General features: G+C 44.8%; 1 protein-coding gene across 3 annotated transcripts in view; it reads left to right on the top strand.

The window, feature by feature from the left end:
- The window catches only part of DOCK2 (dedicator of cytokinesis 2), a 359,556-nt gene that overhangs the window by 324,505 nt on the left and 16,485 nt on the right, over positions 1–18,566 (top strand). For all 3 annotated transcript variants that reach the window (XM_007673344.3, XM_029050179.2, XM_039910387.1), the window contains 5 exons: positions 2,160–2,264; positions 2,848–2,989; positions 11,923–12,004; positions 16,598–16,682; positions 17,562–17,648. In XM_007673344.3, coding sequence (XP_007671534.1) covers positions 2,160–2,264; positions 2,848–2,989; positions 11,923–12,004; positions 16,598–16,682; positions 17,562–17,648 — 501 coding nt within the window. The remainder of the gene's footprint in view (positions 1–2,159; positions 2,265–2,847; positions 2,990–11,922; positions 12,005–16,597; positions 16,683–17,561; positions 17,649–18,566) is intronic.

Here is an 18,566-nt window from a genome sequence, read left to right as displayed (position 1 = left end):
GATATGTATTGATGCCTGTCTACGTGTTTTGTTTTGTTTTGTTGTCTGTCTCCCCCTTCTAGACTGTGAGCCTGTTGTTGGGTAGGGATTGTCTCTGTCTGTTACCAAATTGTACTTTCCAAGCGCTTAGTGCAGTGCTCTGCACACAGTAAGCACTAAATAAATACGATTGAATGAATGAATAAGCACCATCAAAATCAGTCAATCATATTTATTGAGCATTTACTGTGTGCAGAACACTGTAATAAGTGGTGGGATAAATATAAGACAAAAATATTACAGAAGTGGTAGACATGTTCCCTACTCACAGCAAGTTTACAGTCTAGCATTGCATCCGTTGGGTCAGACCAATTATCCATCCATCCAAAAACGTTGTCAATCAATGGTATTTTTTGAACGCTTATTTTATGAAGAGCACTGTGCTCAGCACTGGGAAAGTAGACTACAACAGAGTGGATAGATATGATCCCTGCTCACAAGGAGCTTGCAGTCTATAGGGGGATGGTAGCAAAATACTTGGAGGAATCATGCCTATATTTTCATAAAGTCACAGCCAGTCTCATGCTCACATACACACTCTTCTGTTGCCGAATTGTACATTCCATGCTGAGTACAGTGTAAGCACTGTAAGCACTCAATAAATACGATTGAATGAATGAATACTGCTATACACATGTGTGAATACACATAATAGCTAACTCTGTGTGGGGGCAAAACCCAACACCGTTTTGAACAAAAGAATCCCCAACCCATGTTGAATAGTGGTGCAAATGGAAGAAGCCTCATTTTCAATCAGATGAAAGAGGGATTTGTCACCCGTTTTTATTGTCGTAATTTATATGAAATTGCTGAGGGCTGTTTGCGGCAGAGAAATTGCATGTCTATGTGTGTCTAGTGAGAAGAGTTTCCCAGTAGGGCAGGGACTGAAAACTTCTCCCCCATACATATTCATCAGAAGAGCAAATTTCACTGCTCAATAACCTCAGTAACATTCTTGGCCTCTTTACTGTTGAACTCTATAAAGTGTCACCCCTTCGAGTTCTGTAGTTCTGGCCCTGTTTTCCCATCCCCTAAAAATCCAGGATTCCTTAGCTTTTCTGGTCCCTGTTACCCACACTCATCTCTATTCTATAGCTGTTCTTTTTTTTTTACAGTTCTAATTTGAAGTTTCTCACTGCTGCTAGAGACTAAGCCCCCTCTGTGGCTTGGGGACCCCACCTTTCAGGGCTCCAAAATCTGGGGCTAAAGTGGGATATGGGTAGAGCAGACAGAGTCAGAGGCTCAGGTGGGGGTCAGATCAGAGCCTCAGACCCTCTTCCCTGTGACCCTCTCTCCCTGCTCTTCTTCCACCACTACCACCTCCTCCGTCCATCCTGTCCTGGTTTGACATTCCCCCGTTCTCCACCGTCCCCCACTCCCACCCTCCACACACTTTGGAATTCTGAGAGGTGGCACTGCTGAGAACAGATTGGCCAAGGTAGAAGTTCTGGCAGCATCAGCGAGGTCCATTGTGCTGCAGTTGTAGGAAAAAAAAGAATAGAAAGAGAGCCGGGGACTCCGGGAAGAGAGGGTCAGAGAAGACAAGGAGTTGGAGGTGGGGGAATGCTGGCTAGAGAAGGGGATGGGGCTATTTCCCTGGTGATTTTGCAAAAAAAGAGGCTTAATCTACCATCACTTTGAGGGGGAATGATTTCTAAAAAGCTGACATTTGAACATGCCTTCATCCCTGTTCCCACCCCTGTGGCCTGCCTGGGTTGTGGATATAGCCAAATGTTCCCAGGGGCCAGGGGAAGGGCTGGGATCTAGAAAAGCCCCAAATCCTGTTTGTCAGATGTGTGGGTGCCCCTGGCATCTAAAGCATTACTCTGGTCCGCAGAGCACACCCTGTTCCCTCAGGTTGGTGTGACTTGGAATGTTTGCTATTCCCTGTTCAGATGCAGGTCAAATGCAGCTATTTGCAGTAAAAAAAAAAAAAAATCTCAAAAAATATGCCTACTCCTTATCTATATAGTCACTCCCCAAACCAAAACACATAATCTCTCTCCTTGGTTGGCATTTTCATTTTTATGGCTTGTGTCACGGTTATGGGAAGAAGCTGTTCAAAATCTTTCCCCTGAAAAGGCCTCCTGCTGACAGCTGGGTGTGTGTTATTCTTCCAGATTCAACAAGCAAAATTCTATGAGAACATCATGAAAATCCTGAGACCCAAACCAGACTACTTTGCTGTTGGGTATTACGGCCAAGGCTTTCCCTCCTTTCTGCGGGTGAGTTGGTCAAGAGGAATGTTTGGGAAGCTGATCTAATAATAGTGGTATTTGTTAAGTGCTTACTACGTGCCAAGCACTGTTCTAAACCCTGGCGTAGGTGTAAGGTAATCAGTTCCCACATGGGGCTCACAGTCTTAGTCCCCATTTTACATGTGAGGTAACCGAGGCACAGGAAAATGAAGTGATTTGCCCAAGGTAAGACAGCAGCCACGTGGCAGAGCCGGGATTAGAAACCCATGTCCTCTGACTCTCAGGCCTGTATACTTTCCATTAGGCCACACTGCTGATCTCTCTCATTCCTCGAAATCAGGTACCATCAGCTCGGAGGCTGGTCTTGATCCTGGGGTCAGGGGACCCTTTCCTCATCTCTCTGTAACTTGTCACACATGTGTTACCATCCTGACCACATTACCTTCTCACTGTAGTGTGACAATTGTGAGGTATCATCCCATCTCTGCCACTTGCACAAGAGGGAGCAAGAGGCCTTGAGCCTTCTCACTGTAGCCCCATCTGGCCAGGAGTGATGGGAGGGAATGTGGGATCTAGGCTCAGGACATTTGTGACTGTTGCATTTCTACAGAACAAAGTATTCATCTATCGGGGGAAGGAGTACGAACGGAGGGAGGATTTCCAAATGCAGCTCATGAGCCAGTTTCCCAATGCAGAGAAGATGAATACAACCTCCGCCCCGGGAGAAGATGTGAAAAACTCTTCTGGCCAGTGTATCCTTGGAAAACAGATTACCGTGGTGGATTTATTGTGTATTAAAATTGGGTTGGTTTAGAATGGGAGGGGAAGGCTAGGAGGTGCTGTCAAGTATATGAAAAAGGTGTTTCTGAAGATACTGTTGACCAGTTATTTTCCACACCCACCATGGACCAAAGAAAATGAAAAGGGCTTATGTTGCAGTGGACCTGTTTTAGGTTATCTTGCATTTTTCCCAGAGTTTAGCACAGTGTGGACTGATCAAAGGACATCCTAACTAATAAGGTCATAAAACATTGAAAGAGACCACCAAGGGAGATTGGGGACTCTTCAGCCCTGGGGATCATTAAAATTAGGATTAGCCACCTTTTTTCCTCGATGGTTCAGGCCCTCATCTGCCCAGAGGTAGAGGGCTGGATAAAATGGCCATTTGAAGGCCTTTCCAGTACTTGGATTCCATAATCCTCTGGTCACAGACATTTTCCCTGGATTTGGGCATTTCCACAGGGAGACAAAATTTCTTGTTCTAGGGACCACTTCTGTCTCCCGCTAAGCGAGTGGACTGGTGCAGGATGGGGCAGCTGAAAACAAAAATCTAGGATTGGTTCTCCATTTTAGGCAACCAACTGTTGGACAGCAGTCAGACCTCAAAGTCAAACTGCAGGTAGATATTAAGCTCATGAATTTAATATGGGGAGGATCGGGGGAATGCACAGGCCAATGAGCAAAAACAGGAAATGTACCAATTGGGTGGTGTCAAATACTGCCTAAAAATAGAGACGAGACTGCTGGGAAGCTGGTGGGATGATTGAAAGGAATCACATTAACCCAGGTGGGCCAGCTTATCACTATTGCAAACGCAGAATCAGTCAAACATTTAAAGCGTCATGTGACTCCTACTGCAGGACTAGTCAACCCGCTGAACCTCACTCTCCCATTCTTTGTAACAAAAGGTTCATCAGTAACTCTTTTATTACTTCACTTGCCCTCTTGTCTCTGCCACCTTTAGATTGCTAGGCATTTGGAGAGAAAGGAAGAATTGGGTCTGGTTGTCTGGTTGCATTAGGGATGCATGGTAAACATAAAGCCAGTTGCAGGAGAGTTTTGTGTCCAGCATTGCGTCTTGCACATTCACCTGGTCTTTTTACCATTATATCCACTCCTAAGAGCACTTTACAGTAGTTTGTCAAGGCATCAGATCCTTTCTGTCCTCACTCTGATGCTCAAGGGGAAAGGCACTTGAAAGGGAAAGCTTTTTTTTTTTTTTTGGTTAATTCACCTTTCAATCTCTCCTTCTTCAAAGCATCAGAATTCCCATTTCCACTTGCAGACATGCTGTCTAGCCTGAGGTTCAAGTCCCCGATGGCATGCCGCAGTGCTTCAGCTCAGCGCAAAGACCATCGAGCCATACACATCACCTGATTTGTCATCTGCGTACCACTGGATCGCTTTTCCCCAACCCAGGCCAGGCCCACTCCAGCCTCCTGATGGAGTTCTCCCTTCCGTACGAGGAAGGGAGCTGAGAACAAGAAGGCAGCTTGGGCTAAAAATAATGACTGTGGTATTTGTTTACTATATACCAAGCACTGTGCTAATAATAATAATCATAATAATTACCCTGTATCTACCCCAGCACTTAGAACAGTGCTCTGCACATAGTAAGCGCTTAACAAATACCATCATTATTATAATTATGATAATATTATAATTATTAATATATTATATTAATTATAATAATGATGGTATTTGTTAAGCGCTTACTATGTGCAGAGCACTGTTCTAAGCGCTGGGGAGAATACAAGGTGATCAGGTTGTCCCATATGGGGCTCACAGTCTTCATCCCCATTTTGCGGATGAGGTAACTGAGGCACAGAGAAGTGAAGTGACTTACCCAAAGTCACACAGCTGACAAGAGGCGGAGCTGGGATTTGAACACATGACCTCTGGCTCCCCAGCCCGTGCTCTTTCTACTGAGCCATACTGCTTCTCTAAGGAGTAGATACAATAGAATGGGGTTGGACCGGGAGAAGAGGTATCAAATCCCCATTCAACAGATGAGGTAACTGAAGCACAGAGAAGTCAAGTAACTTGCCTAAGATCACACAGCAGACAAGTGCCAGAGCTTGGATTAGAACTCAGGACCACTGACTCCCAGATCCATGCTCCTTCCACTAAGCCATGATGCTTCTCTAGGCTATGCTGCTTCTCAAGCCATCCCTTATTCTACACTTAATAATTGTGATTTGTGTTAAGCACTTACTATGTGCTAAGCACCATGCTAAGGGTTGGGGTAGATACAAAACAAGCAGATTGGACAGATTCCCTCTGCCACTTGGGGGTTGTAGCCTTAAGGTGGGTGGAAGAAGTGATACCATATACCCATTTTTGCAGGTGAGAAAAGGTCAGACCCAGAGAAGTTGAGTGACTTCCTCAAGGTCATAAAGTAGGTCAGTGGCAGATCTGGAATTAGAATCCAGGTCTCTTGCCTCCCAAGTCCAGGCTCTTTCTACTCGGCCTTGCTGCTTCCCAGGGCACCAGGCCTAGGGGTAAGAGACATGACTCCTAGAACTAGCTGGGCTGCCTATGTCCTTGGGTACTCTCTTTGAATCTCTAGAAAAGACACAATCATGTGCACTGAATTAAATGCACAATAATAATAAAAGAAACATCATAAATACACAAATCTGAATATGTGTTAAACTCATACCTGATTACCTGATTTGTTTGGAACCATCTACCCTCAAATTCACTTTGAAAAGCACTCTGAGCATACCAACTGCCAGGTGATTTTTCACTCCAAGTGCTAGTTGTTCCTTGTTTAAAACCATCTTGTTTCCTGTTGTTTTACTATTAGAGGCAGAGCTGTACTGCTTCTGAATTCCCTGTTTTCCTTCTGCAATTATGAACTGAAGTAAATAAACATCATAACAATAGTTGCATCGTTTTCTAAAGTCCCTGAAAAGTTGGGACATTTTTAGAAGCAGAGGGAGCAGTGTTGCCTAGTGGATAGAGCTTGGGCTTGGAAGTCAGAAGGACCTGGGTTCTAATCTTGGCTCTGCCACTTGTCTACTGTGTGACCTTGGGCAAGTCATTTATCTTCTCTTTGCCTCAGTTACCTCATCTGTACAATAGGAATTAAGACTGTGACCCCTGTGTGTCCAACCCGATTACCTTGTTTCTACCCCAGTGCCTAGTACAGTGCCTGGCACACAGTTTTAATACCACAATTATTATTATTGTTATTACTAGAAGTTAAAATGATAATCAAAAGCAAGCTATTTCTATTGTCAACTATCATCAGTAGAAGCAGTAGTAATAACCTCTAGCCTTTCATATAATCAAGCAGATAGAGAATCACAGCAGGCTGGAGATCTTTTTCCTGACCCTGGCATCCATGGATAGAGGGGAATGGAGAGCTGGTGAAACAGGACTGGGGACCAGGAATCAATCAATCAATTGGATTTATTGAACATTTACTGTGTGCCAAGCACCGTATTAAGCCCTTGGGAGAGTAAATATAACAGAGGAGGTAGATCTGTTCCCTGCCCACAATGAGCTTAAAGTCTAGAGGAGAAAATAGACATTAATATAAATAACATAATTACGTACATGTACATAAGTGCTGTGGCCCTGAGGGGGAGGTGAATAAAGGGTGCAAATCCAACTGCAATGGCAATGCAGAAAGGTATGGGATAAGAGTCAGTCAATTGTATTTTTTAGGTACTCACTTTGCGCAGAGCACTCTATTAAGCACTTGAGAGAGTCCGATATAACAATAAAAAAACACACTCCCTGCCCACAGTGAGCTTACAGTCCAGAGAAGGAGTCAGAAATTAATATAAATAAGAGGAAATGAGGGCTTAGCTGGAAAAGACCTCTTGAAGGAGGCATGCCTTTAATAAAGCTTTGAAGGTGGGGAGAATTTTTGTCAGATATGAAGAGGGAAGAATTTCCAGGCCAGAGGCAGGACATGGGCAAAGGGTCGGTGGTGAGGTGGATAAGATCTAGTTTGACATTAGGGGAGTGAAGTGTGGGGGCTGGCTTGTAGTAGGAAATCAGGGAGGTAAGGCAAGAGGGGCAAGATGATTGAGTGCTTTAAACCCTATCTTAAGGAGTTTCCGTTTGATGCCGAGGTGGATGGGCAACCACTGGAGACTCTTGAGGAATGGGGAAACATGGACTGAATGGTTTTATAGTAAAATGATCCAGACAGCAGACTGAAGTATGGACTGGAATAGGGAGAGACAGGAGGTAAGGGAGGTCAACAAGGAGGCTGATGCGATAGTCAAGTTGCCATAAGATAAGTGCTTGGATTAATGTAGTAGCAGTTTTCATGGAAAGGAAAAGGCAGATTTTAGTGATGTTTTGAAACTTGAACTGTCAGAATTTGGTGACAAATTGGATGCGTGGGTTGAATGAGAGAGATGAATTGAGAAAGTGCCAAGTTTATGGGCTTGTGAGAAGGGAGGATGGTGTTGCTGTCTAAAGTGATGGGAAAGTCATGGGGAGGACCCAGATTGGGTGGAAATATAAGGAGTTCTGTTTTGAACATGTTAAATTTGAGGTGTTGGTGGGACATCCAAATAGTGATAATCCTGAAGACAGGAGGAAATATGTGACTGCAGAGAAGGAGAGAGTTCAGGGGTGGAGACATAGGTTCAGAAATCATCTGCATGGAGTTGGTGGTTGAAGCCATGGGAGTGAATGAATTCTCCAAGGGAGTGAGTATAGATGGAGAATAAAAGGTCCTCAGAACTGAGCCTTGAGGGATTACCACAGTTACGGGATGGGAGGCAGAGCTGGAGCCTACAAAAGAGACTGAGAATGAGCAGCCATCTAGATGGGAGGAGAACCAGGAGAGGACAGTATCTCCTGTTAGCAGGAGAAGGGGTGGTCAACAGTGTCAAAGGCAGCTGAGAGGTCGAGTGGGATCAGAATGAAGTACACGACATTGACTTTGGCAGGAGGAGATCATTGGTGACCTTTGAAAGGGCAGTTTCAGTGGAGTGAAGGAGCTGGAAGCCGGATCTGAGGTCATTAGGGGCAAGAGATGGGGAGGTAGTGGGCGAGGGTGCTTGTTAAATGCCTGAAATAACTGGTGAGGGCAATGGGCATGGGAGTCAATAAGGATGGAGAAATAATGTTGCCAGGCAGTGGAGAGGTCAGAGTTAAAGCAGGCAAGAATCAACTTCAAGCAGATGAGATCAGCATAGTATCTGGATTTCCTCGAGCAGTGCTCAGTGGACCATGCATAGAAGCAAAGGAAGTGGACTGTGGAGGTGATCCATGGCAGGGAATTTGTGGTACGAGATTGGCGAAGGGATAAGGGAACAAATGAATTGAGTTCAGCAGGGAGGGTTATGTTGAGAGCGCCAATTTGGTCGGCAAGGTAAGATAGCTTAGATATGGAGACTAAATGGGGCATGATGACTTGAGAAAATTTTGTGGGGTCAAAAGGTCAGCGGTCACTGTTCGAGAACAGCACAGATTTGCAGGGAAGGGGTGTGTGGGGGGAAGGCAGGTAAGATTGTGGTCGAATGGAAGTATTTCAGAATTGGTGAGGATAGAGAGTGTACAGTGACTAGAGATGATGAGATCTAGTGTGTGTCCATGTTGCTGAGTTGGTGGGAATGGTTTCCCATCCTTTTTTTTCCAGGCTTCAAAGCAGTGGACAAGTAGAGTCCAGGCTAAGCATACTCAGTAACCCTGGAACTGAGGCTGAGAATGGAGTCAACGACTGCTGTCTCCACCCAGAGCACTTGACAGCCGATCACTTCCACCAGCTTCATAAACAACTCCCAGTCCAGAGTCTAGAGCCCTGAAAACCTTTTAGATTTGATTTTCACTGATGAAACCTTTTCCAACCACCTCCCTTGCCCCCTGAGACATAAACAATCCTCACTGGTTTAAGTTGACCAGCTTCCTGCCACATTCTTCACCTCTCCTCATTCCAGTCCAAGTTTAGGAATGAACTCTAACAATCCTAAATTTTCTTATTTCACATTCAAGATTTCATCCACAGTCATTTGAGCCTACTGATATTTCTGCCCTATGCAACTTCCTATGATAATTAATTTCATATAGCTCCTACCTTTTGTGTGAAGGAGGGGTTAATGCCAATAATAACTGTGGTATTTGTCAAGTGCTCGCTATATGCCAAGCACTGTACTATGCTCTAGAGTAGATACAAGTTAATTGGGTTGGACACAGTACCTGTCCCACATGAGGCTCACGTTCTAAGTAGGAGGGAGGAAAGGTATTCAATCCCCATTTTACAGCTGGGGAGAATTGAAGCACAGAAAAGTTAAATGACTTGCCCAAGGTCACACAGCTGGCAAGAGGTGAGATTAAAGCTTAGGTCCCCTGCCTCTCAGGCCCGAGCTTTTTCCACTAGGCTATGCTGTTTCCTTTTGTTTGATTTGTACCTACTACCTTCTAGGTTCTGTCGATGCGTCTTGTTTTGTTATTGTGGAGTATGGTGGGCAGTTAGTTTATCTTGTTCAAGTATGCCGTGATTTTATAGACCTCAAACGTGTTCCCTCTAGGCTTGTGACTTTCCAGACTGAAGAGTTCTGACCTTTTTAGCATCTCCTAAAATAGACGTTTTTCCATCTCTCTGGCCCATATCATTGCCTTCCCCAGCTCCGATATGTCTTGTGTTCATGGCCAGGGTCAGCCAGTGCTCCAGAAAACCAGGTCTTCCCTGCTCAGCATATGCCAAATAAGGAGAGGCAGAAAGGGACTTTCAGTGGAAAGCAACACAGTGGGGCAATCACAAAAGAAATTGCAAACCACAAGATGGAATGCTGTAGTTTAAACTTGGAGCAATCAGCAAGCAGTGATGTCAGTCACAACTGGAGCTCAATTTCTACTGTCCGGAGGAATCCCGACATCGAGACTGAGAAGATTAATAATGATAGCGATAATAATAATTGTGGTATTAAGTGCTTACCTGTCTATATTAAGTCCTGGGGTAGATTCAAGCAAATCTGGTTGGATATAGTCCCTATCCCACATGGAGCTCAGAGTCTTAGTCCCCATTTTACAGATGAGGTAACTGAGGCACAGAAAAGTGATATGCCCAAGATCACACATCAGGCAAATGGCAGAGCTGGAATTAGAACCCAGGACCTTCTGACTCCCAAGCCCATGCTCTAGGCCATTAGGCCATGCTGCCAGTAAAGGACTCTCCAGTTCCAGTATCCTCACACAAGGGCACATGCAGGTTTTTATATACTGCAAGGCTTTGTGGGTCTTCTTACTTCACCCTTTCCTGCTTTGGTGGAGAAGAATCTCTCGCTCAAAGGACTGTAAGCTCCTTAAGTTAGGAGTCCTGTCTCCCAAATCTTTTGTATTGTACTCTCCCAAAAGCTCAGTACAGTACTCTGCAAACAATAAGCACTCAATGAATATCAGTAATTGATTATTAATTAGCCCCTTCCCCACAGATTCCCTAAAACTGTGGAAAGGAGAAAAGGTCAAGCTGAGAGGTAGCTGGAAGATCACATCTTTTTTCCCTTTTCCTTTGCCTCCCCTGACAATTCTCTTTCACTGGGCTGCCAGGACACTGACCCTGAGGGGCAAGCAATCTTCTCTGAAATGGTTGTGCTTGGTTGTGTGGAAGAGAAGGGAGAAAAGCTACCCCCTTGAGAGGCCAAATAACACTTCCAGGCCAGGAAAGTCCATTTACTCAAATACTTCTGCGCTAAATGAAGCCTGTAAGGTTTCTGAGAGGTGGCCAATTTATCCTCTTCTCACTAGTCAACTGGGGGAAATTACCTAGTCAGCCTAGAGAAATAACTAAACTTCCATTGACCAGCATCAGACTGACCTCAGCAAGCCTGTTTTGCCCACACTCCTGGGTAAAACCCCACATCAGTAGTCAAAGGTGTGTGTGTACACTGATGAAAAGTCACGATGATGTTCCCTTTCCAACGGATATAATCCTTCCCTAAGAACTCAAAATATTCACATAGGTTTTCTCCTTTCATTCATTCATTCATTCATTCATTTAGTAGTATTTATTGAGCGCTTACTATGTGCAGAGCACTGTACTAAGCTCTTGGAATGAACAAGTCGGCAACAGATAGAGACAGTCCCTGCCGTTTGATGGGCTTACAGTCTAATCGGGGGAGACGGACAGACAAGAACAATGGCAATAAATAGAGTCAAGGGGAAGAACATCTCGTAAAAACAATGGCAACTAAATAGAATCAAGGCGATGTACATTTCATTAACAAAATAAATAGGGTAATGTAAATATATACAGTTGAGCAGATGAGTACAGTGCTGAGGGGATGGGAAGGGAGAGGGGGAAGAGCAGAGGGAGATGGGGGGAAATGAGGGTTAAGCTGCGGAGAGGTGAAGGGGGGGGCGGTAGAGGGAGTAGAGGGAGAAGGGGAGCTCAGTCTGGGAAGGCCTCTTGGAGGAGGTGAGTTTTAAGTAGGTTTTTGAAGAGGGGAAGAGAATTAGTTTGGCGGAGGTGAGGAGGGAGGACATTCCAGGACCGCGGGAGGACGTGGCCCGGGGTCGACGGCGGGATAGGAGAGACCGAGGTGGGCGGCAGAGGAGCGGAGCATGTGGGGTGGCAGTAGAAAGAGAGAAGGGAGGAGAGGTAGGAAGGGGCAAGGTGATGGAGAGCCTTGAAGCCTAGAGTGAGGAGTTTTTGTTTGGAGCGGAGGTTATAGGCAACCACTGGAGGTGTTTAAGAAGGGGAGTGACATGCCCAGATCGTGATATCCTCCTCACCGTTGCGGAAGGGGCCCGGGGCTAAAGAATGAGCCAGGGGAAATAGATGGGTAACAGGATTTGGTTGCAAAATAAACACCTGTGCCTTTCCGGAGCTCCATACTGGGTATGGGTAGTGGCTGGCCGAAGAGTGGAGACTGAATGGATAGGGAAAGCTGTGGTAGTAATAATGAGTTTGAGTCCTTAACTCAGGGGAATGTAGACATCCAGTGTTTCACAGTCCAGCCTGTCCTAGATGAACATCCGCGATTCAAGAACAAGCCTGTGCCTGACCAGATCATAAAGTAAGACCCAAATCTGTCTCTCAGCATATTGGTGGGGTGTTGGGAGTTCTTGATGACAAAGGAGCGAGGTTGATGCCTGATTCTTGTGGACCGCTACGCAAACTCCCCGAGGGCATTGGACTTCCCCCCCTTTTCTTCCTTTACTTCTGCTGAGGAGTTTTTTTCCCTAGGAAGTTGGGCACTGTTGGAGACCTACACCCATGTTTTACAAATTTTGTAGGTTCTTCAGCCTGTAGACTGTCCCCAGGGTATAAACTTGATAAAAGTGTCCTGTTGGGTTTTCATTTATTACAACCAGCAGTTAAGAAAGCCTTCACCTAAATCAGAGGGAGTGTGAATTCTATCTCGTCTACCTGGTGTTTTGAAACATTGGTGGCAATTGCATTTTAGTTTGGTTGTGCTGAGCTCTGAAGGGAAGAGATCTTTGTGATTTGCTATCATAAGTAATATTTTTCAGAAACAGCCCAGCCACTGCTCCACAAAACTCTGTCTTAATCTGAGCACAGTTGGGAAGGGCTCTGGGCTACCTATCTATCTTTGCAACCAAACCCACCTATATCATCACCATCACAGTTATGTATTAAGGGCTTACATTGTGCCTTCCTGTATAATGATCACACTGTCAGTGTACTCATCAACTCTGAACCTGGAGGAATATGATTTCCTCATTCTCCAATGATATAGGTGCTAGAAAAAAAATCCTCATGTGTTGCAGATGCAACGTGTATACGAACACAAGCACATCATTTGATAGGCAGTGGAGTTGGAAGAGGTGGTATGGGACTGGTGGAGAAAGAGGAAAGAGGCAGATTCGTCTCATGTCAAGGGAAGGAAGAGGATTCTTGGAGGGTTTGTAGGGGGAGGAAGGAGGACAAGAGAGAAAGAGTCAAAGAGAGAGAAAGGGAGATTTACTCTGCACAGCAGTCTATTGATTCATCTCCTTAACTCTTGTCCTTCATGATTTCCCAGTGTTAGAAATCCCTTTGGTGGCCCAATTCAGGACATTTACATGTCCCTCTAGCCTTGCTCACAGTCCTGGTCCTGATGGCACTTGGGTGGGTGGCCAAGAACAATAATAATTGTGATATTTGTTAAGCACTTACTATGTGCCAGGCACTGAACTAAGCACTGAGAGGTAGAACATAAGCAAATCGAGTTGGACACAGTCCCCATCCCACATTGGGCTCAAAGTCTTAATCCCTATTTTACAAATGAGGTAACTGAGGCACAGAGAAGTAAAGTGACTTGCTAAAGGTCACATAGCAGACAATTGGCAGAACCGGAATTAGAATTTATGACCTTCTGACTCCCAGGCCTTTGTGCTATCCATTAGGCTTCGCTGCTTCTGACTGCCTGGGGTCACTGGGGCAACCGCAGTCCAACTCCCGGGGAGACACGACTGTGTGAAAGGGGCAGCTTAGGACATCGAAATCAAAGATTTTTCCAGCCACTAATAGAGTAAAAGCTGCTTCTTTTCAGAGTGTGCCACTTGTGCATGGTCCTTATTGGAATGCTTTGGTCAACGTCCAAGTTGCCCAGGACAGATGTCTATCACTCAAGAGACTGGTCAGTGAAACCTGGATTAAATATCAGCTAAAGCATCCCAAACACATGGCATAAAGACATTCTCAAAACTGAGCTAACTGTCCTAGGGGTGTCCAGTGAAACATCAACCAAAGAAGCTAACAAAGAGCATCCAGTATTTAGCATTGACCCCAAATACAAATGACCTTATCTCCGTAGGGGTGTGTACATTTATATATATAAGGTATTATGCATGCACGTACTTGTGAACCATCTAGCGTATCTCACTAAAGAGTATTGATGGTATGTGTGTAGGAGAAGCAGAGAGCAGCATGTCATAGTGGATTTAGCACAGTCCTGGAAGTCAGAAGGTCATGGGTTCTAATTCTGACTCCACCACTTGGCTGCTTTGTGGCCTTGGACAAGTCACTTCACTTCTCTGTGCCTTGGTTACCTCATCTGTAAAATGGGTGTTGAGACTGTGAGCCCTACGTGGGACAGGGACTGTGTCCAACCTGACTTGTTTGTATCCACCCCAGCATTTAGTACAATACCTGGCACCTAGTAAGCTCTTAATGAATACCATAATTATTATTATTACTATTATTATATACAACATGTTCCTCTTGTCTGGGTTCCATGTGGAGCAGAGCCCTAACACTTTAGTAGAGTCATCTTTGCTGAAAGCAGGCTGGGCCTGGTCTGCCTCGTGATGGTTTGTCAGAGAACCAGAGGCTGCCTCTCAGGAGAACACATGGACTCCTCTTGGAACTGCAGCTTCTGCCAAAGATTTCAACGTCTGAAACGGTTGATCTCTCACTTTAGCCCGGCCAAAGAAGCTACCATCCCCTCAGTGGGTTAAGAGCAGTCCTTGCAACCACCTAAGGGGACAGCACAATCCTGTAGCCCTGAGGGGAACTGTGCAGTCACTTGACAGCTGTGTGACTTTGGGCAAGACGCTTAACTGCTCTGTGCCTCAGTTCCCTCATCTGTAAAATGAGGATTAAGACTGTGAGCCCCACTTGGGACTTGTAACATTGGCACATAGTAAGCGCTTAAATACCATCATTATCATTACCATTATTATATAGCCCAGGTCTTTAAACACTCTTTTACTGCCCCACAAGAAGCTCTCTCTCTGGGCAGGAATTTGTGTGGGATTTCGTTTTCATAAGTTGTCATTAATGTATTTTTATGATTTCAAACACACCACTACTGATGTTGATTGAGTAAAGGAACTGTGTGGTGTTTTTATTTTAATGTGAAATCAGGGTAACGCATTTCTGGAAGTGTTAACGGTAGCTGAGGAGGAAGGATCAATTTGACTTACATCAAAATCAACACAATGTTCACTGCCATCTGATAATGAGTTCCTCTGTGTTGGGGGAAAAAAATTGATGAAGTCTCATATCGTGAACAATGGCTAAACCTCAGTCCAATAGTAAAGGAAGATAAAAACTGCCAGAGTGGATCCCACAGGGTAAAAACATTTGTAGAGTGTATGGTATTTATTAAACACTTACTATATGTCAAGCACTGTTCGAAGCATTGGGATAGATACAAGTTAATCAACTGGGACACAGTCCCTGTTCCATAAGAGGCTTACATTCAAATAGGAAGAAAAACAGGTATTGAGTCCCCATTTTACATCTGAAAAAACTGAAGCCCAGAGAAAATAAGTGATTTGCACAAGTTACCACAGCAGGAAAGTGGCAGAGCTGGAATTAAAACCCAGGTCCTCTGACTTGTGGGCCTGTGTTTTATCTACTTAGTACATTCTGCTTCCCAACTTCTAAAATATGTACAGTTTGCTAGTCCCTCACTCCTATTTTCACCTACATCTTTCTGAGGGTTGAAGATTCTTCCCTCTCATTATCCAATGGCACCTTTTCAGTCTCAGTCCTCTTGGGAAACAACGTTTCAGCGGGTTAATCTCAGAAGTCTGCCCTGCCATTTGGAAGGGCCTGCTCCTCCCGAGGATGCCCTTGAAGTGGGAAGACTAAAGAGCAGATCAGAGAGAACAAAAATGGTTGAAACAATGACCATATCAAGTCTCACTTAGTCAATATGAACTCCTGTCCTCACTCCTCGAACAATGGCCAAGGGTGACAGAAGCATCACTCTCTGGTTTATCCCAGCTCCACCCTTCTGAGAGCCCTGGAGATGAGGGTATCAAGCAAAAACTCCCCACTCTTGGCTTCAAAGCTCTCCATCACCATGCCCTCTCCTAACCTCACCTCCTTTCTCTCCTTCTACAGCAGAGCCCACACACTCCGCTCCTCTGGTGCTAACCTTCTCACTGTGCCTCGTTCTCACTTGTCCTGCCATCCTCTGACCTTGAATGACCTCTCTCCTCACATCTGCCAAAGTAACAAACCTCCCCCTTTCAAAGCCCTACTGAAAGCTCAACTTCTCCAGGAAGTCTTCCCAAACTAAGCCCCCCTTTTCCTCTGCCCCTCCTCCCCTCCCCATCGGCCCGACTCCTTCCCTCTGCTCTACCCCTCACTGCCCCACAACACCTGTGTATATATGTACATATTTATTATTCTATTTATTTTATTAATGATGTGTATATATCTATAATTCTATTTATATTGATGCTGTTGATGACTACTTGCTTGGCTTTGTTTTGTTGTCTCCTCCCTTCTAGACTGTGAGCCCGTTGTTGGGTAGGGATTGTCTCTGTTGCTGAATTGTACTTTCCAAGTGCTTAGTGCTCTGCACCCAGTAAGCGCTCAATAAATAAGAATGAATGAATGAATGAATGGATGAATGAATGAATGAGGGACAAGCATGTTTAGGGGATGGTGGTGAGAGGGGGAATTACCCTGACTGTAAAATTATCTGGCTTTACTCATGGGGAGTCTCGGGGTTGGAACGAATCTTTGGCACAGCTAGAGCCAGAATCACTTTAAGCTGCAGTAACCAGGAAAAGGCCATCCCCGAAAGCCTCAGAGACATGCTCTGTTCTAGAAACTTGGCCCTAATTTTCTCCGTCCCCATTCCCCACCCCGTAACCCACCCGAGAAGCATTGCTAACATGGGACTGCTACATATTCTGGTTTTCAGCTTTTACAAATCTAACTATGTGCAACGGTTCCACTATTCGAGACCAGTAAGGAAGGGGACAGTTGACCCGGAAAATGAGTTTGCGGTGAGTACCTGAATCTCATTATTTACTCTGACCTGATCTGCTTTTAAAGGAATCCCATGAGCCAGCCTTAGCTTTGCATTTAATTGGATCTAATGTGTGAGGAGATGAAAATAAATGGCACAAAATCTTACCTGCATGTCCCCCGTTTTCTATATGTTCGTCCTGACTTCTGTTTACAAATGAAACCAACTTCAGATTTGAATGTGCTCACTGAACTGATAACTCTATGTGGGTGTCTGCTGGATGAATTCAGATGAAACAATTATCTAGTAAAAAAGTTTTTCTGTTAAAAACAACAGACTAGCTAATACATGCCAGTGAAATGACACAAAATCCTTATGGAGTGCCCCAATCATTGAGAATTTAAAAGTTTGTGCCTCAGTCCTGAAAAAAAAATTAAGAAGCAGTGTGGCTTAATGGATAGAGCATGAGAGACAGAAGGACCTGGTTTCTAATCCCAGCTCCTCCACTTGTCTGCTGTGTGACCTTAGTAAATCACATCATTTCTCTGTAAAATGGGGATTAAGACTGTGGGACATGGACTGTGTAAAACCTAATCACTTTGTATCTATCCCATTGCTTAGAACAGTGCCTAGCATATAGTAAATGCTTAACAAATACACCCCCCCAAGAAAAAAAGTTCATTGCATCTGACTGGAGATGACTTGGGGTCCCTGTGAGGTTTGTAAGTAACCAGGAGGGAAGTTCTAAAGCCTTTTCACATCCTCTAGAGAAAGGTTAAGATCTGGAAAATAATCCTGTTGTTTTTCAAGTAAAATCTAATCTCTCACAGTGTGGTGAGCCCAGCCAAAGAGTGAGTAAAGGTTTCATTCTTTCCTAATTTTTTTTTCCCCTGGCAACCTTCTCCCCGATGGACAGTCAATGTGGATCGAGAGAACATCTTTTGTGACCGCATACAAACTTCCAGGGATCCTGCGCTGGTTCGAGGTCACGGCCATGTCCCAGGTCTGTATGTTATTCCCACCCAAGAATCTCCACCCTCCCCCACCCCACCAAAGCTGGCTTTACCAGGACTTTTCACGCTTTGAAAGATGAGCTCAACTTTGCATGGGGTCAAGGTCAGGGGCAGGTTTTAGGCCTCCTTCAGGGTCTTCAAGTTTGATAGAACCCAGTCAGCACCTCGTCCTGGCTTGGCCAACACCACTTATCCCAGCGTGACAATAGCTGGTTTCCCAGAGGAGCCAAAGACCAATTGCCAAGAAAGACCCATGATTGATGATGATGATGATGATAATGACGGTGACTTGATTCTTCAGATATGGGGCCAGCCCACTCCCTGTTTGAAATGGCAGCGGAATCATTTGACCTTTTGGCGACACAAGTGATTTTTTCAGTCCCTGTTGCTCCAGTCTCTCCATCCCCCCAATCAGATGCTTCTGGTGTCTTTGGTCTCGAGGGACTTGACTTCCTGAAGGAACTCCAAAAAACCAGGCCTCAGGGGCCGAGCAACAAGAGTGACTTCATCCTGGTTAATCTGTATAAAGTTTCCCCTCCATGTGCACAATTCCCAACTGACTGATGCAGATGTGAGTGCTCTCTCCTGCTGCAGTCTCTGTCTCCCTTCAGATCCAATACTGGCTCTACCACAAGGGAATTTCAGAAACGTGACAGTGGAAATAAATATGATGGCTGTATATACATTGGACTTGGCTCTCCATATAAAGGAAGACTGCCCTGCACTTTTTAGGTGTTCAGTAAATTCATTAATTTATATAGATGTTTAGGTCTATATAAATGAATCAGTTGTATTTACTGGACATTTGCTGAGTGCAGAATGTTTTTCTAAGATCATGGGAGAGTGCAGTAGAAGGAAAACTGACATTCCCTGTCCTCAACGGTTTTAACAACCTAGTGGAGAAGACA

This window comes from Ornithorhynchus anatinus, chromosome X1 (assembly GCF_004115215.2).
Source record: "Ornithorhynchus anatinus isolate Pmale09 chromosome X1, mOrnAna1.pri.v4, whole genome shotgun sequence".
NCBI lineage: Eukaryota > Metazoa > Chordata > Mammalia > Monotremata > Ornithorhynchidae > Ornithorhynchus > Ornithorhynchus anatinus.
The sequence above is the reverse complement of the archived record's forward strand: the minus strand, read 5'-3'. Positions and strand labels throughout refer to the sequence as shown.